Consider the following 25,374-nt stretch of genomic DNA (forward strand, 5'->3'; position numbering starts at 1 on the left):
CACTGGTTTACATTTCACAACGTACAGCAATGAGCTGCAGTGTTGAAACAAGCAGACGACCTTTGGTCTGAGCATCACGCGGCGTCCGGGACTCACTGTTCAGCGCAGGGAACACCGGACGACAAGTATCGAACACTACAGGAGCCGCAGCGCCGGTAGGGGCAGGTCTGCAGCGAGGAAAGGCTTCCGAGAACCGAGGTTTTAAAACACAGACTCTCACCACCAACCGCTACACGCAGGCGCCGGGACGCACCCCCCGCGGCCCAGCCCTCCGAGCCGGAAGTAACGTCCCAAATCCTGTCCGTCGTGTTCCGCCGCCCGGCGGTGGCGGGGCCCAGCCCGGAGTGGGGAGTGGGACGTGCGTCGGCGTCGGCGTCGGCGTCGCGGCCAGCAGGGGGATTCTGGGTAACGGCCCGGGCCGGCTGGGGCGGCTGGCTCAGCGCAGCAGGTTTCACTCGCGCCGAGTCCGTTGGCTGTGTGGGTTGTAGGGCCTGGGGGCGCCGGACATGGAGCAGCCATGGCCGCCTCCAGGGCTGTGGAGCCTCCGTCGGACCGAGGGTGAGGCTGAGGAAGAGAGTGACTTGGACGTGTCTCCCAGCTCTCCCCGTTGCCCACAGCTGCCGGGCGGCGGCGCCCAGGTGAGAAGGGGCCCCCTCACTGCTGGCGGAAGGGGAGGTGCGGTCGCCAGGCTCCCAGAGTCCGCCGGCTCTGCGACCCTCTTCTGTGCCGTGTTCTGTGTCGCCACCTCACCCGCGGGGACCCAGGGCCTGATGCCATCCCGCCGCTATCGTTGCATCTTATAAAGGCTTCGAAGAGGGGCTGGACTTGTGTTTCTCATCTCCATCTCTTCGCACACCTTTTCACCTTGGCTCATACTTCCTCACCTTTGGAAGACGTCCCTCCCCACAGCCCCCTCTTGACAGCGCCCAGGTTGGGGGCGGCTGATGCTGTACCATTGACCCTTTGTCCTCTTGTGCGTGGTTTTATCCGAGCATTTTATTCTGTTGAGGACTCTTTAATATTTGTGCACAGTTGATAATTAGGAACAGTAAATGGTGCTGTTTCAACAATTCACTGGGCTTCTGCCTTATAAAGGTTTCTGATCCAATTTTAATGACTTGACATCTGAGCAAATTATTTAAATCTCGCTTTTGATGCTGGCGTAAATCTCTCCTATTTGCGTGACCATTGTACCCCTTACGGTTGTTGTTAGTTTTGCTTCACATCATTCTCCAGTAGAAACGCGCAGGCACAGGTTTGCCTTTTCCTTAAAACTTCTTCCTGAGATTCCTGATGATCTTCGTGGTTTTCACTACAGCATTCCTTCCTCTGAAACTTATCTAAATGTACCATTTAGGATTTTTCTGGGCCCTGTCTTAAGAGAGTGCTTACGTACTCATATCACTTTGTCCTGGTTTTTCTCCTAACCTGAGTGTGTTTTGAAAGTGTATTTCAGGATCACAGACTAAGCACTTACATGTTCAATGAAACAGATTATAGGTGTTTGCTTTCTAGGTTTCATGAAGAATGGGGTCCCTAAGAACTTAACTGAATTAATACAAGTTTTCTTTAGACTCATCCTGCGAGCTGTTAATGAATATGAGGGATTTAAATCACTTGCCAGTAAGTGTAGGGTGATCAATCCTATGCCCAGCTCACGGAGGTGGCTTCACACAGAGAAAAATGCTGTTTCATAACACAGACTGTACTTTGGCCAGCCAGTCACTGGGAAAGTGCAAGACATTTTTTAGGACAGAGTGAGAATTGATAGGTCAGTACTCACCCACTAATTATGGATCACTGATGTCATCTTTGTATACAAAGTGTGTTATATAACCACATAATGAATGTGTACAGAGAGGAACAAAAAGAATGAATAACAGCTGCCATAGTCAATTCTGAAGGCATTTGGAGAGGATAGAAGAATCTTAGTGCATTGTGGTTGAATCACAAGAGTAACCTAAGAGAAACTTAATTTTTAAAATATCTGTATATTTTTGCTTGTACACTTGGAATTATATACTTATTTAGCTGAAAGGGATTTTAGAAGTGAATAGGCTTATTTCCATTAAAAATTATTTCCCTGAGACCATGTAGCTAGTTAGTGGCAGAATTAAAAACAAAACTCAATTCTGACTCCTAGTACAGTATTTTTCCCCCACGTACTGCAATGCCCATCCTGTGATGTAATGTAAAACTTTATTTGGCTGAAACTACCTTTGAATGGTGTTAAAATTTGTAAAGTGATTACTAATCCTAAATTAGTTCATATATTTATAACCTCCTCATTTGTCTTGCTGGCTTGAGGACTTAAGTTTTGGACTGGAATATTTGGAAAGATTAAAATGTTTAATTCTATTTATAAACATTTTATAATCTTTATAAAAATAGCTTTGGTTTAATTTAATGGAATATGGGGAATCTAGACATTTTAATGTTATATGTGATGTATAATTCTGAGATCCATTTAATGTAAAGGCAGCTTGGAATTTAGAGATAAAGTTACATTAGTAGACCTTAATGTTAACAATTGTTTTTCAAATTTATGCTAATTAAAATTATGTTTATTGTCCCTTTAAATCTCAATATGTTCACAGATAAAATACGACTTTTTATTTAATCATCAAATGGCCAAACATCTGTGTAGTCTGTGGAGAAGAATTTAAACATACATCACTTTTAGAATTTGGAGATAAGATTTCTGTGTTTAAGAAATTACTTAAGCATTGAGATCTTGCTCCCCAGCATATGTCATCAGTTTGGCTCAAATAAAATCTTACAAAAATTCCAAAAAAAAGTAAAAAAGAAAAGGGATGACTTGAAAATTTGCTCCCACATATTTTGAAAATGCAAGATCCATTTGTACATGTCTTCTTCCTTAGTATATCTTTGTCTTTTCTTACAATATAAATTTTATAGCTTAATTTTTCTCCTTTTCCTGGCTCCTTCTTAAAGCATAGCTAGTCTACACTTATTCTTGATTCTGTTCTAAGATAGCAAAAAAATAAGTACTTTACTTGGTTAGAGTCGTGGTGCTTGGGCTCCAAACCTGCTAAATAATTAACTAAAACATCTGAATAGCAACAGCGTCCACATTTGCCCCAATAGAAATCTAAGTTTGCCTGAAGAGTCATCTAGCAAGTAGGGGCCTTGCTTGCTACTTGCCTCAGAAGTGGAGAGTCATTTATTCATCTAAGATTTGAGTTCTAACTCCTAGAAAAGCTGCGAGTTGAGTAAACAAATGAGCACAATATTGTGTGAGAACACCACTATAGAAGTATGCATAACTTGGGTGTAGAGGGAAGGGATAAGAGGAAATTGAGGGATGTGATGCTAGAATCTGGAATGGAGATAGGAGTTTGGTGGGCGTGAGGGAGGGGGTGCCACATTGAAGGGGTGGATGGAAAGAATAAGCAAACCAAGTGTAAGAGTAACTAGAACTGAGTCCAGAGAGAGTGGGGAGTGAGATCATGAGGGACAGTGCCAGGCCACAGAGTTTGCACTTTTTCCCCAGACTCCGAATGAGTAAAATTATCAGATTTAGGTTTGGGAGAGATCACTCCAAGTCTAGTAGAGTAGAGAATGGCTTGAGATGAGAAAGGGTGTATTTATATAATTAAGGCCATGAATAGTGATGCAGATAAGGGAACAGACTGGAGTAAAATTATTCTGAATTTTTAGTTTGACATCGATCTACATTTTTGCCAAGAAATCATAAAGAATGTGCCTTGACAACTTTTGTTTTATAAAGCTGAGGAATATAAGGCACCCATCACATGTGATTCAGTAAATATTAAAGTTAATTAATTACTATTGCTTCTGAGTGGAACAAAATCACCAGAGTGGACCAGTTGGCTTTTCTCTTTTAATAACTTTGCCTGTTTTGATTAGGATTAAGTTAAAGGGTATTTGGTATCTATTTGATATAGTCAGTTATAAACAGAAATTGCCAATAAGAACTGCTCATATTGCCAAGGATTGGGATAATACAGAAAGAAAATAGAAACCGATAAATGATTACTTTTAAATAAAAGGTTCTTTGTGGTGAATAACTTGCAGAGCAAAATTCTAAAGGTTTGATTTTCATCATGTTGAGGAACTAGATTTAAGCTGTTGTTCTCATTCTGCTATTTCAGATAATAGAGACTATAAAACAAATGTTTGTTGAACGCCTGTGCTAGTTGCCAGGCTTTTTGTTGCTGTTAGTTGTTGGGAGGGGCACAGATTAAATGAAGCTTAGAGTCTAGTTGATGAAACAAGGCCTATAATATAAAAATGTAACTGCATACACAGAAGGTAAGATACCTATGCGCCAGAAACGCACAAGAAATCCTTGACTAAAAGAAAATTGAACTGTGCTGCGTAAACATATCCAATGCCTTCATTTCTTACAAAAATTATTTTTCATCCAGATGTATAGCCATGGAATTGAAATGGCTTGCCAAAAGCAGAAAGAGTTTGTGAAGAGCTCTTTGGCGTGCAAATGGAATCTTGCTGAAGCTCAGCAAAAACTTGGTAGCTTAGCACTGCATAACTCTGAGTCCTTGGATCAGGAACATGCCAAAGCACAAACAGCACTATCAGAACTGAGGCAACGTGAAGAAGAATGGCGGCAAAAAGAAGAGGCTCTAGTACAAAGAGAGAGAATGTGTCTGTGGAATGTGGATACCATTAGCAAGGATGTTTTTAATAAGGTATGACATTTTTTTGCACCATAATGAAAGAAGAAAAAACTGGAGTATTTGTTCAAACCTTTGTGCATATTTGCTAGCAAAGCAACAGAATCCTGTACACAGTATTCATTTTTGACAGTTTATGAAAAGTGCTTGTTACAGAAACCTGTATCCCCATTTGTGTCTAATGTGGATAGTTCTTAATACAAATATATGGCTGCAGCATAGCATACTGAATATAATAAGTGTGGGCTCTGGAATCAGACTGCCTCAAATCTTAGCTTTGTCATATGCTTGTTGTGTCCTTGGGCAAGTCACTTATCCTCTCTAAGCCTCATTTTTCTCAACTTTATGAGGTTGGTATAAAGACTAAATAAGTTAATGTCTTAAAAGCAAGTAGCATGGTTCCTGTCATGTGGTAAAGCTAAGATTTTACAAGCACTTTCTAATGTTGCTATGTTATCAGCTTGCTTTTAGTTTTGCAACACTAATATATAGTTGCTGGATTTACTAAATAAAGTTTTTCACTGTTATTTACCAGTATGTATTTAGTAAACTCAGGTAGTAGTCTGGACTTGGTATTATAAGCATTATTAGAGAAAGGACTAGTAGAGTACTTATGCCAAGTTAGTAGTTTATTAAGAGTGGTTTCCTGTTTCTTACTGAATTATATAGGCCTTATTCTTGACTTTTATATCTGAATTGATATGGGCAATGAACTTCAGTCATTTTCAACTAATATGTAAAGTAGTACTTCTTTCTGTTTGTACTATCTGTTTCAAGCATCAGGGATAGACTGCTCATTTTTGTCTAGGTCCACATTCACTTTATCTTAACTCTCATTATTCTTGTTTCTGTTCTGGCACTCTCAACCCACCCTTTTAAGAACTGTTAATTTCCTTCCCCTACACCACCTCTAGTTCTGCTACAGCAATAAGTAATACACATAGGTAAATGATACCACTAGCCCTATCAGTACTTTGTTCTTTAAGAAAAATTATGAGTTCAGCAGCATGCTTATTGTAAAAAACAAACAAACAAAAACCAAAATCACATAAGTATGTAAAATAGAATTGAAAGGCTTCCTCCACTACCAGTTCCATTTCTCAGATAACACGATTAACAGTGAGTCATATCTTTCTAGATTTTTTTTGCTCATGTACTAATTTATATATTTTTCCTCCCCCCATAACAGGATCACCCTTTATCTGAATGTTTTGCTATGTCAGTATATATTGTTCTAAGGGGTTTATCTTCTTAAGTGTTGTTTTATTTCTGGTATGCATTTATACCCTAAAACTATTCAAAATAATTTTCTTCTTCCAGAGAGAATGGTCAAAACAATGTTTATTTGTTTTATAAAGTTAATGTCTCTTAATACAGTGGTCACAAAGAATATATTTTCATTTGTCTCTCCTTTTAATTGTTTTTTTTAAACTTAGGTTCTAACAAGGCCTACATTTATACCACACATTAATTAGGACTATCTTTATGTTCCAGTCATTTGCTCAAAATCGTACATTGATTTTGTCTGGGAGCTTGAGACTTGAGAGGACTGGTCTAGATCTGCGCTGTCCAACTCGATAGCCACTAGCCACATGTGCTATTGAGAGCTTGAAATGTGGCTAGTCCGAATTGAGATGTGCTGTAAGTGTAAAATACGCACCAGATTCCAATGACTTAGTACCAAAAAAAGTAAAATATTTCATTAATAATTTTTTTGTATTGCTTACCTGTTGGAATGATATGTTGGATATGTTGGGTTAAATTAATGTTATTAATTTATCTGTTTATGCTTTTTAATGTGGCTAATAGAAAACTTTAAATTATATTTGTGACTTGGATTATATTTCTACTGGACAGTGCTGGTCTAGATAGCAGAATATATAAAGAAAAATGTTCTTATTTTGAAATATATAAACTTGTGTGCTTTTTCATTGTAAACTGACAGAAAGCTAGTTTGCCATTTTCATTTTTGGCAATGATGATCTCAAGGTTTAAATGTGATCACAGAATGTTCTGCGAAATTGGCCAGATACCAACTTCATCTTCGTCTGTTTTATGACTTATTTCATTGAAAATAAGCACTTCCTTAATAGAAATTTGTACTTGATTTCAGAATCAAACTGTTTGGCTTCTCCTAAGAAAAGTTTACAACAGAGGTCTATTTTAGGTTTATGTCTTATCAAAGAATTTATAGTAAATATATTTTATTCTCTATATGCTTTGAATTTCTGAATTTATATCCAGCAAGAACTCCAAAGATTAGTCTAGAGCAGTGATTTTCAACCGCAAGAATTTTTAAAACATGCAATACCTGACTGTTTAGTCAGGGGCACTGACCTCTTTTCCCGTAGATTGTCAAATAAAAAAATGACAACAGCCAAAACAACAATAGCTGTCCAGCGTGGATGCCCTGTCTTGAACCATAAATATATATAGGTCATATAATAGTGTTTCATTTTATTGGTCACGTCACATAGTAAGGTTGCATCTGATTGGTTAATTTTTGGTACCAGAAATCCTTGTATACAAGTATAGGCACCTGAATTTTTTTAATTTATTTTACTTTAGAGGATGTTTATTAAAGCCTGGAGGCAGGTGGTCAGTGAAACAAGGAAAGGCGGGCTGGGGAAATGAGCCTCGCTTGGGCTGCTTTGGCTCACTAAGAAGTCAGAGAAAAGGGGGCCTTGGGGAAAGGTTCAAGGGGGTTGCCAGGGATAAACTGCCACTGCCCATTGCTGCCCTGGTTGCAAACCTCGTGGGGTCCCTTAGAGTTTAGGAGATCATGCCTGTGGGGGAAAAAAGACCGGGTGGGCAGGGTGTGTGTGTGCAGACATGCTCCTGGGAGGGAGAGTGTGGGAGGACACCTGAATTTTTAAGAAGTCACTTTGGAGCAGAAAGGGTAGGTATTCATTATTATTTTTGTAAATCAATCAAAATTATACCTTTTTTTGGTCAGATCAGCAAAAAATATATTTTTGTGTGTGCCGCAGAATTTTAGTAATTAGTTTGTGTGCCTTGAGATGAAAAAGGTTGAAAATCACTGGTCTAGAATTGCAAATACTTAATGGAAATGAATAATGCAAAACATAAGTGATGCATGAAAAGGATCTTTCTGTACTTTTGATAGGGAAATTTATTTTAACTAAAAGATTCACTTGCTTTTCTGTATAATTTCTAAAGTAATTCTATAATTTTTCACACATCTATCATTTTAAATAAAATTAATGAAACTTCAGTACAAGTAAATTTTAATTATTTTGTAGAGTTTAACAGTTGCATTTAATGATATAATATCAGTATAATACTATACTACCTTTTTATAGTGTCTATAGGAAGGATTGCTAGACATTCAGTATCTGAGAAAGAAGAATCACTTAGAATATAAAATCTTATTTTAACTTCAAAAATTTTTTTAGAGTTTTATTAATCAAGATAAAGGAAAAGAAACAGAAGATGAAGATAAATCAGAATCATTTATGCAGAAATATGAGCAAAAAATCAGACATTTTGGTGAGTCTACTGTTTGAATTCCCTTCTGCTGTAACCTTTGATATCATAAATATGTGTACAAAAGTGGATTTATAAAATGGGAACCAAAAAGAAGATAAGTGACAAACTCTAGTTTTGCTACTTCTGGCACAGTTGTACAACTCTTGTTTTAGACGCTTTTGAGTGGGGGGGTCATAACAGAAGTATACTGAGAGAGTGAACCAAATTGTGAAGAACAGCAAATGTAGTCTATTATTATATAGTACTACACTCTAAGGTACAGCCTTTATTTACTCCTCCTCTTCTTCCCATTTCCCAGCTGGTCTTTGCTTTGTCTTTTTAGTCTTTGCTTCCTTGGTATCTGGTTATCATATGGTTATAGCATTAGCTTTCATTTCCCCCCAGGTTTTGGATATGATGCTATGTAATTCATGGAGATCCTTGAATTATTGTTTGGATAAATATAGTAATAGAAATATGTATGCAGTCAACTGAAATAAGTTTTCTCTGTAGGGGAAAAGTGGCGAGATGGGTATTAATAGAAGTGAAGGCTTCCCTGAACTGGATTATGAAGAACACATAGGAGTTTTTTGTGTAGAGAAGGAAGGCAAAGCAACAGCATGTGCAAAGGCAGAGCTGGGAAACAGCATGCTGCGTTCTGACTTATAAGCACTGTGATACTGCCGGAGTGAAAATGCTACTAGGAAATATTAGGAGTTAAGGTTCAAGTCATATTTTTTGATCCTAAGTAATATGTTAATATAGTAAACATAGTTTTTATTTGTAGTATGTTAATAAGATTTTTAAATGGCTTTTTGAAATCTTTTTCCTATTGGTGTTTCCCCCCCAAAATATTTAGAATTTCATTCATCCTCAGCTATGTGATGCCAATGGATACTACTATAGATTTTTTCCTTCTTTTTATGCAGTTTATTCATAAAGTACTCATTTTCTCATACTTTTAATTTAAAAAAATAAGCTGTGTATTCTATTTAATTCAAAAGTAGTATCTGAGGAAATGAAGTTTATTCTTATATATACTGTTATTCTGGTATTATTTACAATAGAAAGAAAAGGATAAACAGTCCTCCCTTTGATAGATATTAAAGTATTTAAATGAGTAGAGCCCTGAGTCATAAGGATAAAAAGCAAGATTTTTGTGAGTGAGTTGTGATAACAAGAGTTGTCACTCTCACCTCCAGTTCTCACTTCCTAGGCCTATGTGTTCTGCTGTAGGAAAAAGAGTACCATATATTGATTGCTCTTTCAGAGCATGGCTGCATCTACTAGAATAGTATCCCTCAGGGTGTTGTCACCCAGGTGGCATACTATATAGGCCAGTTGCTTTGGAGCCATGTGAAACTAGTGGGTGTGAAACAGTTCCCTCACTTTTGCTGTAAACTTGGTCAGAAGCAATTTTATGTGGGAAAATATCTCAGTCTCACAATGTGTAATATCCATCTGACACTATAACTATATGTGTTTTCAGTAAAACATTTCACATTCAATAAACCTGATGTTTCTGGGTAGTGATACTCATAATACCAGTGAATTTCACAAGCCCATGCCTTCATTTCTTTTGCTGAGATGATAAATAATGTGGTATGGGAAATAAGTCATTTAGTAAGACCACAGATATATTGTTGGTAGAAATATGGCAAGGAGAGAAGACAATACCAGATCTAGAATGGGCTTGTTCAAGTGAGGAACCAATAGTCCCTCCAAGATAAAGTGGGACCAAAATAATCAACCTGTTACTTTTTTTTTAAAATATATCTTTATTGATTTCAGAGAGAGGAAAGGAGAGGGAAAGAGAGAGAGAGAGAGAAACATCAATGATGAGAGAGTCATTGATCGGCCGCCTCCTGCACGCCCCCACTGGGGATCAAGCCCGCAACCCGGGCATGTGCCCCGACCGGGAATCGAACCCTGATTGCCTGGATCCTAGGTCGACGCTCAGCCACGCCCGGCCGGGCTCAACCTATTACTTAATAGTTAGCTAGTCTCCAGCATACAGTGCCATATTGAGATTTCAGCACTGGTTTCTGCTACTGGCAAATTAGGTGTTCAGTGGCTGTCCTGGAATATTGATGGGGAGATCCCATACTGTTGAATCTCTGCATAATCTCAAGTCTGCCATCATGACCCCTTAGTTTATAAAATACCTTGCAAGCAATGAGATGGCTGAGGATAAGGGCTGCCATAACATCCACAAATGATTAAAAAAACAGTTGTTTTGCCCTTGTATGTGTGGGCTTCCAGTGTCTCGTCCTATAATACTAACCAGAGCCATACTGTCTTCAAAGCCAACCAGACCTTATAGCCACTTGTGGATTCATATTGTGCCTGTTCCTTAGTGGAAATGCACATTAACTTTTCACTTTGGAGGAGATAGCCTACTTGCCACAGCCCATTGGATCCCCCAGAAATATTACTAAGGTTGTAGGCTCCCCCAAATTTCCTGTTTTATTTCCAACTTTCTGGCATGTTTATATCTCACCAAGACATGTGGGATACCTGCTACTTACTGCTTACCAAGTTCCATCAGTGTGAAGTAGACCAACTTACAGTCGTGTGGGATGATGAGATCATCAAAGTCCCTGTGAACTAAATTACAGCACAAAGTTGATAGAGACCTGAGGCAAGACAGTGAGTTTAATGCTGTCCCTACTGGATAGAAGCGAATGTTTCTGGTATTGTATGCTTATTGTAGTAAGGGAAAAAGCATTTGCCAGAATAATGACATTGATATACTCCTTTGAAGTAAACACATCTGGAATAGCAACTGATTAAAGCTTCCAACTGGAGGTTTTCCAAACTTGCATTCCAGACTCTTGGAAGACATGGGGATGGTACATGGCAGGCTATAAAGGGCTGCAGAGGCTTCCATACCGGTTCTTCTCTGTGCTCTCAGGTGTACTTATATTCTTCAAAAGTCTTCCTAACTTTCCCTAATAGTGTTTGTTGACTCTTATGTTGCTTTTACTCTTTATAACTAGATGGAATTTGCCATCTGATGATAAATGATATAACCATATCGTGGAGTATTGTGAAGCACTGAAATCTTGACACCCCCCATTTGTATTTAATTTATTAATTTAGTTAACTCATGTTTCATAAATATAAAATATCAATTTAGAAATAAAGTCTTTTAAATTTCACAAAAGTTTTATTCAAAGTCATATACATCTTTGACATTACTTTCTTTATGATCATCAGAGCTGGTTTTTTGATGATTTAACACAGTTTTTCATGGCACATCATCTGTTCACTTCCAGCCAAACTTAGCTATGATTCAGCAGTTTTTAAAACTGTGTAGGATGCTGTCACTGGGAATTTTATCAAAAGCTGTAAAAAAAAAAAAAGCTGTAAACATTCGCATGAATACTGTGATGGGATCTTTTTCAGTTGCACTGAAGATGGATAGTCATAGTCTGTTCAGTGTAATCAATTATGTATTTGCTTTTCAAACACATCAGTATCCTTTTTTTTTTTTAAATCCTCACCCGAGGATATTTTTTCTATTGCTTTTCAGAGAGAGTGGAAGGGGGGGGGTGGACATGACACATAAATGTGAGAGAGAGACATTGATTAGTCTCCTCCTGCACGTGCCCCAGTGAGGGCTGGGGAATTGAGCCTGCAACCGAGGTACATACCCTTGGCTGAAATCGAACCCAGGACCCTTCAATCCATGGGTTGACCCTCTAAGCACTGAGCCAAACTGGGTAGGGCAGTATCCTATTTTTGAAAAGTATTTAATATAAAGTACTCTTAAATAGAATTTGAAATGAAATGAGTATAAGATTAATATTGAGAATATGATTCTAATTTTATTTCTTTAAAAGTCATTAAAAAATAAGCCCAGAAGGAAATATATAAAAATGTTAACACTAATGATCTTTTATATAATTGCAGATGGTTTTTATTGCCTAGAATTTTCAAATTCTCCACAATAAATATATTTTATTTATATAATCTGAAAAAGAAATATTTAGAAGTGTTTATATCAAGAATTCGAGGATAGCTTAACATTAGAAAACTATGATTCACCATGTTAACAGATTATAATAGTATAACCATAACATTTAGTGATCAATATGATGTAGAAGGAATGGAGATGTCAGAGGAATTTCCAGAATGCTTAATTGGGTAACAGAACCTAGGAAGCACTGTAAATGGCAGGGAAAGAAGAATGGGTTTGGTTTCAAATAAGATGAGTTTATGTGCAGGCACATAGGTAGAAATAATTATGTGGTGTGGTAGGTGATGAGGAATAATGGAGATCTGGGGCTAAGGAAATATAGAAAAAAAAGTCATATCTTTCATTAAGAAATTCACAACCTAGTTGGGAAATTTTTAGCGTATAGAGAAATTAAGATAATGAGTATAATTTAAAGGATTAAAATCTCTCATTTTTATTATGAGTATAATGCATACAGGAAAGGGAAATCATCAAGATTGTATGATTGGGGACCGTGTTAGGAATCAGGTAGAATATTGAAAGCTGATGGATAGATTGGGATTTAGGTGTTCACCAGGAAAATTTAAAGATGAAATTAATTATTTTTAATTAAACTATTATAATTTGTCAAAGCAAGGTTTTTCAAGTATTCAGAGAAGTTGGCTGGCTAGTGTAAATGAATAGATTGTTCTTAACCAAAGTATTAGCTTACTGTTTGATGAATCTGAATGAGTGAATGAATTGTTCATATTGTGTGAATAGTACCTAACATTTATCAAGTGTTTACTCTCTGTCAGACACTGTTTTAAGTGCTTTATATGTTTAATCCTCACAAAAGTCCTGTGAGTTACTGTTTTTAGCCCTATTTTACATATGAGAAAATGGAGGCATAAAGGTAAAAAGGAACTTGCCCAAGGTGTAGTAAATGGCCAGTATTTGAACCAAGGCAGGTTAGCTTTAGATTCTGTTTTCTTAGCCACGGTGGTAGATTGTGTTACTCTCCATTTGTTTATATGTTTGCTTATAAATTTCAAAATAACATTAGCACTTTCAGGTATGTTCTGTTCTACTAAGCCATCGATTCTCTTGATATATTTGTTCATAAAATTCCATACTCTTCCCACAGAGGTCTGTATGGAGTACCTATAGCCTAACTTCTCAATTTCATAGTAATTTGGTATACATTTTTAAAATCAAGTAATAGTAAGTATTCCTCAAATAAAGAAAAGCTGTGCTCAACCTCAAGTGTTAATTTTGTCTTGGGTATTAAATAGTTTTAAAAAATTTAACATTTAATGGTACCCTTCGTCCTGGCCCCTACGAGTGCCACTAACACTTTCACATTATCTTTCCTGCAAAAGAAACTGAAATGGATAGGATTTCGGTGCCTCAGTGAGTCACAACACTGCCATAGAGAAGCAATGCTCTGTCTGTGGATAGTAGATAGAGTTGAAAATATTGCGTCTTCAGAAATGTCACAAAGCTAAGGCAAAACTGCTTTATAGGATTTATTTTATGACTTCAGGTATAAGAAATAAGGATTATGCTTTCTTGAGATCTGATCCTCAGAAGTTATTAGGCTCTTTCATTATAGTTTGAGAAGTAGTTTCAAGTAATTTCTATAGTCATTCTGCTTCTCATAAGTTAAAATGACCTAAGCACTGTATCCAAAGTGTTGAGGAAATAACTTTATAAAACTTACAAAACTCTTTACAAGAAAATGCTAAAATGCTTTTTCCCGTTTTTTAAAATGGGGGCAAATTAACCACTTATTTTCAATTGATTCCCATGTTGGCTAAAGGTGTATTTATCAGTAAGACATATGTCCTCAGTTTTGTTCTTTCTTGTGTTCTAATGTGGAACTTTCATATATAGAAGTTCATTTTGTGTCTAGAGGAAAGATTTACTGCCAAACTATTAAGATAGCCTTATAAAATTTTCATGATGATTCAGTAACATCCAGACTTCCTTGGGATGAGCCTAAAGTGCCTAAAGCTAACAAGTGTTATACTTAATTTATTCAAATGTAAAGCTGACTGGACAGAGTTAAATAAAAGCTCAAAACTTTGCTGGTTCCATGATCACTTGGGTGGTATTGACTTTTTGACTAAATTTCTTATTAATTTGGATGAAGATAAAGATACACCTTAAGTAGTTATTTTGATTACTTTGATAATCAAAATTATGTGGCAGCCATTTTCAAATGTACTTAACTAATTTTTAAAAGATTTTGTTTTCTGTGTATATAAACAGTGAGCGTGACTAAATAGTTAACATGATTAAAATGGTTAAAGTATATTGTTTTGTTTTTATAACAATGACTGGATTGGTTTCCCATGCTGTCAACATTTTACCATATCATCTTAGACATTTTTTAATAAGTTAGAATGTAGCTTTTCTGAACCTTCTACTAAACCTTTGTTTGCTAAGTGTAGTTTCTTAAGGTTTTGCTCTCTTTTGCATCCAATATTCTATGACTAAATTATGTTCAGTCTCGTAAAATCTGTATTCACTAGGATGACCAGCCATCTCAGTTTGCCCTGGACTTCAGGCATGCCCCAGAAGTAGGAGTTTTGGCTTTAAACGACTCACTGTGCCTGACCAGTTATCTCAAATAAAATATTCTGTGAATTTTGGAAGCTATTTCCAATTTACTGCATATTGCTTTAAAAGACTTTTATCCCTCTTTGTTTGATCTTTTACTGTAACATATTGCTGTGGTAATGTGAATCTACTTTAAAGAGAATCATTTTAAAATACCATTTCTTCACTTGCTAGAAGAAAGTATTTGATATTCACTATTTAATTCTTTTTCTACAGGTATGTTGAGTCGATGGGATGATAGTCAGAGATTTTTGTCTGACCATCCATATCTTGTATGTGAAGAAACTGCTAAATATCTTATTTTATGGTGTTTTCATCTAGAAGCCGAACAGGTATCATGTGAACCTTGAATTTCTGGGAACCTTAGTGGAATTCTAATATCTATCTATCTATCTATCTGTCTGTCTGTCTGTCTGTCTGTCTATCTGTCTATCTGTCTATCTGTCATCTATCTGTCATCTATCTGTCTATCTATCTATCTATCTATCTATCTATCTATCTATCTATCTATCTATCATCTATCTATCATCTATCATCTTCCCTCCCTCCCTCCTTCCCTCCCTCCCTCCTTCCCTCTCTCTCTTCCTTCCTGCATTAAATGACAGTAGGAGGGACATTAAATGGAATTATACTTTTGTTTTCAGATCTACTTGAGTTTACTGTGGGAATATTTTTTAGTTATTTCAGTTAGCACATGGAAACTTTTCTAATGTGCCTTCCCTATGCCCCCATCTCTGTTGTTCCCATATACTATAAACCTTTTAAAATATATTTTTCAGAGGTATTTCTTATAATTTTAATCTATTTATTTTCAGAAAGGGGCTCTAATGGAACAAATAGCACATCAAGCGGTTGTAATGCAGTTTATTATGGAAATGGCCAAAAACTGTAATGTGGATCCAAGAGGGTGTTTTCGTTTATTTTTCCAGAAAGCCAAAGTAAGTAGCTGTTTGCTATTATTAAATGGGAAAGTTAGGCCATAGCTGAGACCTCTTTGGTCCATATACATCAAAGGAAACCATTCATCCAGGATGCAATAGGCTAAATTCTGTAGATTTTATAGTGGAAAGAAAATTATATTGCTGATTTCATGCTAATTTTAACATAAGGGATCTATATTAGAGGCTGTACTATACCATGTATGTGAAATTGAGACCTGTTCAAATAAATGCATGTATTCAGGAAAATTAAGAGTGTTCCATCATCCATTCAATAAATTTGAGTAACTCTTAATGCAGAAGCACAGCTGATTAAAAGATGCTGAGGATACAGTGTAGAATGAAACAGATACAGTTAAGTCCATGTTTAGAACTGAAAGCTTAATGAGATGTCAAACTTTTGTAATGAAAAAAGGGGAACAACTTAAAAAATTCAACAGAGAGGAATGCCTAAAAACAATAGCTGTGGTACATAAGAATATCATGCAGCACTAAAATTATATTTTGAAGAATTTTTAATCTGAGATAATGCTTTGCTATAAAGTCAAAAGAAGTGATACATATTTATATATACAAGATGATGTTGGCCATGTTAAAGAAAAATAGATATGTCTAGGAAGATTAAGTACCATTTTACACTCACTAGATTAGTAAATTAGCAAGTTGTACAAGAACTAGAGCAATAAGAATTTCATTCACTGCATGTGGGAGTATAAATTGCTATAACCACTTTGGAACTTTTCCTTGTAAAGCTTAACAAGTATTAATGCCAAGAAATTCTACTAGTATATATCCTAGAGAATAGATTTCTCAGCATGTGGTACAGGGACACTCATGGGTCTTAAAGAGCCTGTTAAGAGGCCCTGGTCAAAACTTTTTATAATATTAGTACTAAGATGTTATTTACCATTTTCACTCTCATGGGTGCAGTAGAGATTGATACAGAAGCAGATGTGAGAATCTAGCTATCTTCTATTAAGCCAGACTTTTCACTAATTTTTTTTTGTTTTGGAAATGGTTTGTTCTTTTTTTAAAATAAAACATGTTATGAATTTTAACATGTAATGAGTTTGTTATTGTGTTTTAGTTAATATTTTTTAAATTCTTCAGTTTTAATTTCTAACACAGTCAATATTAATAGAATTAGCCCACATTATCAGGAGCTCTTTAGGTTCCTTAATAATTTTCAAGAAAGTGAAGGAGTCCTGAGACTATAAAGTTTGAGAATTGTTGCCTTAGAGACACTCACAGATGTGCAGTAGATACCATAATGTTCATAGCAGAATTGTTCATAAAAGCAAAAAGCCTGGGAACAACCCAAATGTCTGTTAACAGTAGAACGAACCAGCATGAGCATGAATAAAAAGAGAGTGAAAAAGAAAAGGTACAGAATGATATATCTTGTACCATTAAAAAACAAGCACAACTAAACAGTATATGTTAAGGTACACATGTATCCGTGGTAAAACTAAAGAGGCATAGGCGTAATGAAGACAAGTCACAATAATGGTAGCCTCAGAGAGAGAAGGAATGCCTCTTGGGAACTGACTTCTAAGGTACTAAATAATAATGATCTCTTTCCTAATTTGTGTGGGGATATAGTGGGTTTTTGCCCAGTAAACTACACATATGTCTTTACATGCTCTTGCATACATGACACATTTAGTATACATAATTAGAAGTTAGAAGAAAATATACCAAAAGTTTAACTTTGGTTATACTTGGCTGGTGGAATTATAAATGATTTCTATTTTCTTTTTCAATGAACATATTTCCTTTTATAAATAAGGACAATATTGTATTTTAAATTAAAAAGAATATATCAGGGTGGTAGTAGTCCTACCTTAAATGCTCTAAACTCTTCTAAAGTATAACCAAAATAGGAAATTTTTCTGAAGCAGTAGAGTTTTAATGAGTAAATGATTGAGTTGGTATTTTAACTAGGTTTCTGGTGACTATTCTAAAATTTCACTTGACACATAGGCATAAAAAAAAAGTACTTTTTCATCTTACATTAATGGCTATTTTATATTGGTGCTTAATAGGATAGTGGAACATAACCACACTATATATATTCTTTGAAATTTACTTTGACAAAATTGAACTGAAAGGCACTAAAGTGTTTAGATCTTAACATTGTGTTCATAATAATAATTTCTTTTAAATGAAAAAGAATAACTTTCATGGGTGCTTACTTTGTACCAGGTACTATTATAAGCACTTTTCATTGGTTAACTCATTAAATCCTCATAACATTTTATGAGAATTATTCTCTATTTACAAGTGAGGAAATTAGCATAGAAGAATTAAGCAAGTGATCCATAGGTTACTTAATAAAACAAAAATCAGTCAAGTCTCTCTAGATCTAAATCCCTATGCCTTAGGCATGCAGTAAGGCGAGCAATGGTGCCACTTGCCACTTGATTCCTTTGTTTATTGCATAACCATTTCAGAAAGATTACTTTTGGATATGAAGGCTACCATTCCATATGTCCACATGAGTACCATATATTGACCAAAGTGAAATGCTATAATATACTTAAAGAAATGTTCTAGCCCTAGCTGGTTTGGCTCAGTGGTTAGAGGGTCAGCCCATGGACTGAAGGGTCCTGGGTTCAATTTCAGCCAAGGGCATGTACTTCAGTTGCAGGGCTCAATTCCCCAGCCCTGGGGCAGATGTGGGAGGCAACCAATCAATGTGTCTCTCTCACATCAGTGTTTCTCTCTATATATCTCTCTTTCCCTCTCCCCCTTTCTCTCTCTCTTTCTCTCCCTTTCTCTCCCACTCTCTCTGGAAAGCAATGGAAAAAATATCCTCCATGAGGGTTAAAAAAAGGAGAAATGATTCTAAATACATAGAAAGATAGACTAGTTATACAACTTAAACTACATAGCATTGCAGACTAATGGACCCAGTAATATTAAGGAATGAGACTGACAAAATCTCTTCCACCCCTGGACCTTAAAGCCTATGTTCTGTTAGTGTAGGATCTGTGTTGTGTCATTCTTGATCTACAAAGAAGACATTTCTAAATAGAGTCTTCTGCCAATAGGGTGTTTTGTATTGGGAATTTTGCTTATATTATACATCATTAGAGGGAGTTCTCCTACCTCAACATAACTCATTGTACTTTTTTCTTTCCATAATGTTGAAAAGAAGGTACTTCCTTAACTAAAACACTAAGATATTTCCATAATGAAATTGAGCGTTGAGTTTTATTTGGTTTTCATGGCTTTTACAGATAGGGCGTATAGAGCAAGAGAATCACTAGAAACAGGTAATAGTGTCCCCTCATTAACTGATGGAGAATTAAAAGGTTTTTAAGAATATTCCTTGGTTGTTGCTTGGCAATGGGAAGAGGAGAGAAGAATGTGAGAGGATAAATGAGGACTATTTTGAATCCTATCAAGAACTCAGATAAATCAAGAGAGAGGGAAAAACAAAACAGAAAAATCCTACTTTAGTTATATTTGTGTATGTTTAAAGAGGGATTGTTTATTAGTTTGTTTTATAAAACAGGAAGTTTTCACAAATCGAACAGGGAACTTGGTGGTTTCTACATTTAAACTATTTACTTCATCTTTACTTTCTCTGTTTCAGACCTGATATGTGCTTATTAGAATTTACTGTTTGGCCTAGAAGTCTTCAGAACCTGTCTTTGTATTCTGTGTTTCCTAGGCAGAGGAAGAAGGTTATTTTGAAGCATTCAAAAATGAGCTTGAGGCTTTCAAGTCAAGAGTCAGACTTTATTCTCAATCACCAAGTTTTCAACCTATGACAGTTCAGAATCATGCTCACCATTCTGGCGTTGGATCTATAGGTTTATTAGAATCCTTACCACAGGTAAGCTGGGAAAGCAGATGTTTATTTGTAAATGTATAGTTCACATAATTTTTGTTCTTTTAGACTATTCTTCTTATATGTAATATATGTGGGGCCATTTTAAATATTCTTGCCTCAGAAGATAACTCTTGAGTTTCATTTTATGCCATGTTTTGGCACTAAATCTCTTCCGTCTCTTAGGTATTTAGAGAGACACCAAATTCCACTCCTTTAAATAAAGAAGAGATGAGTTTTGCCTAAGCATTCTTAAAGGCAAGTGTTAGCTATTGATCATCTCAATTATAAACGTCTCAAGATAGCTCTGAGGAACATGTCATTCTGAGTAGATCTATACTGTTTAAGAATTTATTAAAGTGAATTAGCTTCAAAGCATATGTCCAATTTGCAACCCAGGCAATCTGTTGCATGAGTTTTTTAGTATTGCTAATTGCTGGTGTTGCCTACTAGACGTAACATTTTTAGTCCACATTAGTATAGCTATGCTAAGCTGTTCTTTTTTTTTTTTAAATCTTTTTTTTTTTTTAAATATATTTTTATTGATTTCAGAGAGAGAAAAGGAGAGGGAGAGAGAGAGATAGAAACATCAATGATGAGAGAGTCATTGATCGAGCCCACAACCTGGGCATGTGCCCTGACCGGGAATCGAACCCGGATCGCCTGGATCCTAGGTCGACGCTCAACCACTGAGCCACTCCCGGACGGGCCTAAGCTGTTCTTTCTAATAATATTGGCCAACTGTTTGAGCCTCTCTGAAGTTGGCTTTTAGATCAAGATAAAACCATGTCACTAATATGAAGGAATTTATGTCAAAAAGAAGAGGAGGGCCCTGCCACTGTGGCTCAGTGGTTGAGTGTCGACCCATGCACCAAGAGGTCACTGGCTTGATTCCCGGTCACGGCACATGCCTGGTTGTGAGATTGATCCCCAGTAGGGGTCATGCAGGAAGCAGACCATCATTGTTTCCCTTCTCATTGATGTTTCTCTGTCTCCCTCTCTCTGTAAAAATCAATAAAAAATATTTTTTTTTAAAAAAAGAGAAGGTTAGACTACTGGTATGCCTGATACTACTTAGGATTATGATTTTTAAGGTATCATTAGAAAGTTGCTGCCCATTTTTATTTTAGTAGCATTTTAATCAAGCCCAGTAATCTCTCATTTCCAGGCCCCAAGATTTTAAGACCAGTTTTAGCTTAAAGTTTAGTCTGTTGCCTACACAGTGAAAAGGGAAGTCACAATCAGAAGACAATGAAAGGAGAACCCTGTATTTATTTTTAAATCTCATAAAACAGGAATTTTCAATATCTTGGTGTTAAGTCTCTCTAATTTTACTATTTCAAGTTGTCATATGTATTGTAAGCCAAAGGGACAATTTAGGAAAAGCAATTGGTCATATTTAAGTCAGCCAAAAATGTTATTCTGAAGGATGGAAATAATCAAGGTCTGACTTTTAAATAAATTCATCATGCTACCCCATAGTTAGACATGTAATATTCCCCGCAATTTGTCCCACAGGTTCTCTCTTATTGCTGTTTAAATACAGTGATTTTCTCTTTAGTTCCTTGAGAAATAGCCCCCCGGGAACTAGTCTTTCTAGGTAATTTTATGACTAAGTCATTGTCAAGTCCAATATATAAACCTAAAATTAAGATGTCACATAATGAATGCAAAGGAAAAAATTGTAAAGGGTATCATTGATTCTAACATAAGAGGGAAAGATACACATTAAAATATCACCATATATTATCAAAAAGTTGCTTCTAGTTTGAGAGAAGTTCTTGTTCTATGTATCAGATGGCAACTGAGATCTGCTGCTAGGCATGCCTTGTAGTCATTTTGGCAGAGGACCTGGAATTACACAATTTTGACAGTTTTGAATTGCTGATATTACTAGGGTTGTTTAGACTTAATTCACCTGGACTAACGGACCAGTCCCTCATGGTGGGAGAAGAGCATCCTTGTCTACTCCTCCTGCGGGAGTGAAGGGCTGGATAAGATTTCAGCTAGATGCTCAGGACTGTCAAGTGGTTGAGAGAAATATGATGAGAGGTAACTGGAGGTACTAAGTTGTCATCTGAGAGATTTGGAAGAAAAGGTTACCATAATATGTTGTATCAGTTGATCTCAAAAACCCTGTGATTCCTTTTCATTCATACTATGGATGAATAAACTGAAGTTTGTGGAGGCTAAGTAATTCGCCTGAAGTCAGTACAATATCTGATGGAGCTAATATTTTAATCCTGGATTTCTATCCTTCACTGCTTATTCATCTATACCATATACTGTTGTTGAATCATATACAAGAAATAGGACAAGATACTCGGACATGTGCTCTTGGGAAGAACGGGACACTGGGACAAGAAAAGTGTTGAGAATGTTACTAGATGAGAATATGGGGTAATCAGTGGAATTTAAGTATAGATGTGGTTAAGTACATGGGTTACTTTTTGTTTTTTTAAGTCTCTTCATGATGATGTCTTACAGTTCTTAGAAAGATGGGTTAGATGAGTTCTGGAGAATCTTCTTAGCCAACTCTGTCATGGAAAACTGGAGCCTAGTCTTAATAGAGACCTGTTCTGCAGAACTTTGGAATTGGATTTTAGCATTCTGTTTCTTTGGAGAATGGGATGATGTAATGAGAATATTAATAATTTTTTATAAAACTTAAATTTGGGTAACACTTTAGCTTTTAATTTCTTTAATTGACAGTGATCTTGAGAAACAAGCCAAATATTATCCTTAGTTTTGAGAAAACTAAACCCAAGGCCTTTTGATAAAGACATAAGTAATAGTTACTGTAAGTTTACTCTGTATACTAGCTTTTTATTCTGTTAAGTCATGATAAATTATTTTCTCTTTGAGGTTTGCATTATACTAAGTGGTAGAGGCCGGATTTGAACTGAGGTCCAATGTTAGTGTTCCAGACCTCAGTCAGTTGTTTGTGCCACTTCCTTCCTGGAGTCCTGATTGGGAATAATCCAATTTCTGGCTAGCTTTTTTACTTTTAAAGTAAAAGAATCACAAAGTATTATATTCTATTTAGAGGATCTTTTGAAAACCCTTCCGCCCTATGGGATAGGGAGATTTGAGACATCTCTCCCCTATTTGGACTATTTTCCTCACTGGTGTTTATTAAGTAAAATACTTGAAACTAGGTGATACACTAAATAGCTAGCAGATATTCAGAACAGTTGAGTACAGAAAATTTAATTCTTGGGGAAGAATTTCCTAAAGTCCTAGATCTTAAGGGCTTATGTCCCTTATTTATGTTGCTTTAACAAATATTGGTTTTCTTTTGTATTTATTGAATAGGGTCTTCTGTTCCCTAGTTTTAGAAATGGACAGATAGAACATTTATGAGTTGTTTTCTGTTTAAAAAAGAAATCCTAAATTAAACTGCTCTTTTATTCTCAATTTTTAAAATAGGGGTGTGAGTACCTCTCAAAAGATTAAGGATTTTTTCACTTCAGTTTGTTTCAGCCTTTGAGAAACCAAAATAAACTCTGAAGATACCTATAATTTTTATTCAGTAAATAGATTTTTCCTTATTCAAGTGTTGCATTTTTAGTATTTATTGTTGTAATTAGATAATCTTCAAAATATATTTCTGACTTAAAGCCATGTTTATATTTTAAATTTTCAATGACTATATATAATCACATGGAAGATGTAGCCTTGTATGATTAAGTAATTAAAATTATACGTTATTATTAAAAGGAGAAAAAAGGTAGTATGTATTACATTTGTATTTTTCACATCTTTCTGTCTTTATCACATCTCTTTGGATTAAGTAGTAATAGTCTATTTTTCTGTCTCTTTATCTTGGGGTTTCAACCCAAGTCTGACTTCAAAGTCCATCTTTTCTCCTACTCTCCTACACTGCAGAGAAATAGAGAATGTGAAACTGAATATGTAGTTGCATATACTGGCATAAAACTAGTTATCATCCATTGTTTCTTCCCTATCCTTTTTTTTCAGAATCCAGATTATCTTCAGTATTCTATCAATACGGCTCTCTGCAGTTTAAACTCAGTGGTACATAAAGATGATGAAGAACCCAAAATGATGGACACTGTATAATTTGGTTAAGACTGCTGAGGCCAAGTACTATTTTGTTACAAGAAAGGAAGAACTTGGCTATTTTCTTGACACTTTTATGGGTGCTGCACTTTATTTTTGTTCGGTTTTTGATGGGAGGGGGAAAAAAGAGTACTGAAATGTTTTGTAAAAATTTTTTTTATGTGCTGCTAGATTTTTTTGTTTTGTTTTTTTCTGAAGGGAGGAGTGGTACCATATGTTGCAAGAAGTCAAACTGGACTTTGTTTTTTTTTCGCTACTAAATTTGCCTTTAATCTTATTGTTCTGTTTTGGAATCAAAGTATGAAAATCTGCACAAATGCAATGTTTACAAGAACTGGTTGATTCTAGGAGGCATCTGCTACAGTCTCTTTTTATATGGATGTATACATGCCCTACTCTACAAAAACGATTAAAGATAAAAATGTCCTTGTATCCTGCTAATTTAGCTGTGAAATCTGGTGTTTTATCATATTAAAAGCAATAAATCAGTAGTGGTAATCTACTTTACTAAATAAGCTGGGTGATACAAATGAAAACAAAGTCTTTCCCCTTAAAATAATATTACATTTGTATTTTCGGCACCATCAGTTAAATTCTTGACTAGAATGCCAAAATAGACAATAAACCCCTTATGTATTCTCAAAACTGTATTCCTTAGAAGTTGATTTTACCCTGTTGACTTTATAATAGTAAGGTATATAGTAATTTAAAAAGTGATAAAACTAATATAGAGGTTTTTTGTTTTGTTTTTTAATAAGATCAACTTCAAGCTCACTCTTAATTTTTTTACTTGACATAGTCTGGGATCTCTCAGGGAGCAAGTTTTAAAAGAATACTAATGGCCTGTAAGAACAAACAGGAATAATCATCTGATTTTTTAAATTAGGTTTATTGTTTGTTTCACTCTGATGTAGCTCAAGGACTTTTTTAAAAGGCAAGAGAAATCTTGTAGAGCTAACTGCCTCAAGCTGCCAACTACTTCTGAGAATTGGGTATTCCTTATGGGTAATGATGGCTTTTACTGCATTTGTCATTTCTCTCTATAGGTCAGTTACCGTAGAATGCTGCTGAGCTTTACTACTTCCTATACAATTAACTTCAAATATGCCACGATATTTGATGATTCATTTTATTTGAAATTAAGTGACAGTGCTAATTATGCTATCATTATTTGAGGATTTATCTTCTGACTTATAGGAACATGAGCTTTGATTTGTGTTGGGTATAGTCTTTGGTTCAGTCCCATTGAGACTAGTAGCAAACATATTTGGAAGATGACTAACTGGGATTAGGTAAACATGTCTCAACTTGAAAAACCAAATATTGCTAAGGAACCCATGATGACTAGACCTGTAACCATGGCCTCATTTGCACCTTGTTTTTATTAACTGAGGTGATAAGGCACTTAGTATAATACCCATAGAAATGGACTGGAATTACTGAATCGTACTTATGTAACATCACAATCTTACTGGTTTTCCGAATAAAACTTTTGTGCTTTTGATATAAAGATATACTCTATATAATAAAATGTTTGATGGTAGTATTCATCAGCCTGTAATTATTTTTATTTTACCAGTGACCTAGTTACAGAAGTTTTTTGTTTTTTCTTGTTCTGGAGCAAGCTCTTATTTTTCCCTTCCTATCAAATAGAGAAGAATGTCCACAGGAGTAACATCCCCAATTTTACATAATTGATACTTGAACCATTATTTTCCATTCTTTAACTTCACTTTCCCTCAGGCTTGCCTATAAGCACCCAGATTGTTCTGAATTTCATTT

The 25,374-nt window shown here is 35.7% G+C and overlaps 1 protein-coding gene across 2 annotated transcripts; it reads left to right on the top strand.

The window, feature by feature from the left end:
* The first annotated feature begins 94 nt into the window (after nucleotides 1-94).
* On the top strand, nucleotides 95-25,144 carry CDC37L1 (cell division cycle 37 like 1, HSP90 cochaperone). 2 transcript variants are annotated; one of them, XM_081150687.1, is made up of 7 exons: nucleotides 95-638; nucleotides 4,413-4,694; nucleotides 8,096-8,189; nucleotides 14,950-15,065; nucleotides 15,549-15,671; nucleotides 19,351-19,515; nucleotides 23,491-25,144. In XM_081150687.1, the coding sequence occupies exons 1-7, from the start codon at nucleotides 507-509 to the stop codon at nucleotides 23,590-23,592; spliced, it is 1,014 nt and encodes a 337-aa protein (XP_081006813.1). In that variant the 5' UTR covers nucleotides 95-506; the 3' UTR covers nucleotides 23,593-25,144. The 2 variants fall into 2 exon arrangements, with proteins under 2 accessions (XP_081006813.1, XP_081006814.1); XM_081150688.1 differs by lacking the exon at nucleotides 4,413-4,694 and having other exon boundaries at nucleotides 424-638; nucleotides 23,491-25,141.
* Nucleotides 25,145-25,374: the final 230 nt, after the last annotated feature.

Source organism: Miniopterus schreibersii (genome assembly GCF_964146895.1).
Source record: "Miniopterus schreibersii genome assembly, chromosome: 11".
Lineage (NCBI taxonomy): Eukaryota > Metazoa > Chordata > Mammalia > Chiroptera > Miniopteridae > Miniopterus > Miniopterus schreibersii.

Excerpts from the sequence above, each read along its gene's own strand:
- CDC37L1 (XM_081150687.1), top strand. The coding sequence starts at position 507 with ATGGAGCAGCCATGGCCGCCTCCAGGGCTGTGGAGCCTCCGTCGGACC. Across the intron at positions 4,695-8,095 it reads GCAAGGATGTTTTTAATAAG|AGTTTTATTAATCAAGATAA; the intron begins GTATGACATTTT and ends AAATTTTTTTAG. Across the intron at positions 19,516-23,490 it reads TATTAGAATCCTTACCACAG|AATCCAGATTATCTTCAGTA; the intron begins GTAAGCTGGGAA and ends CTTTTTTTTCAG.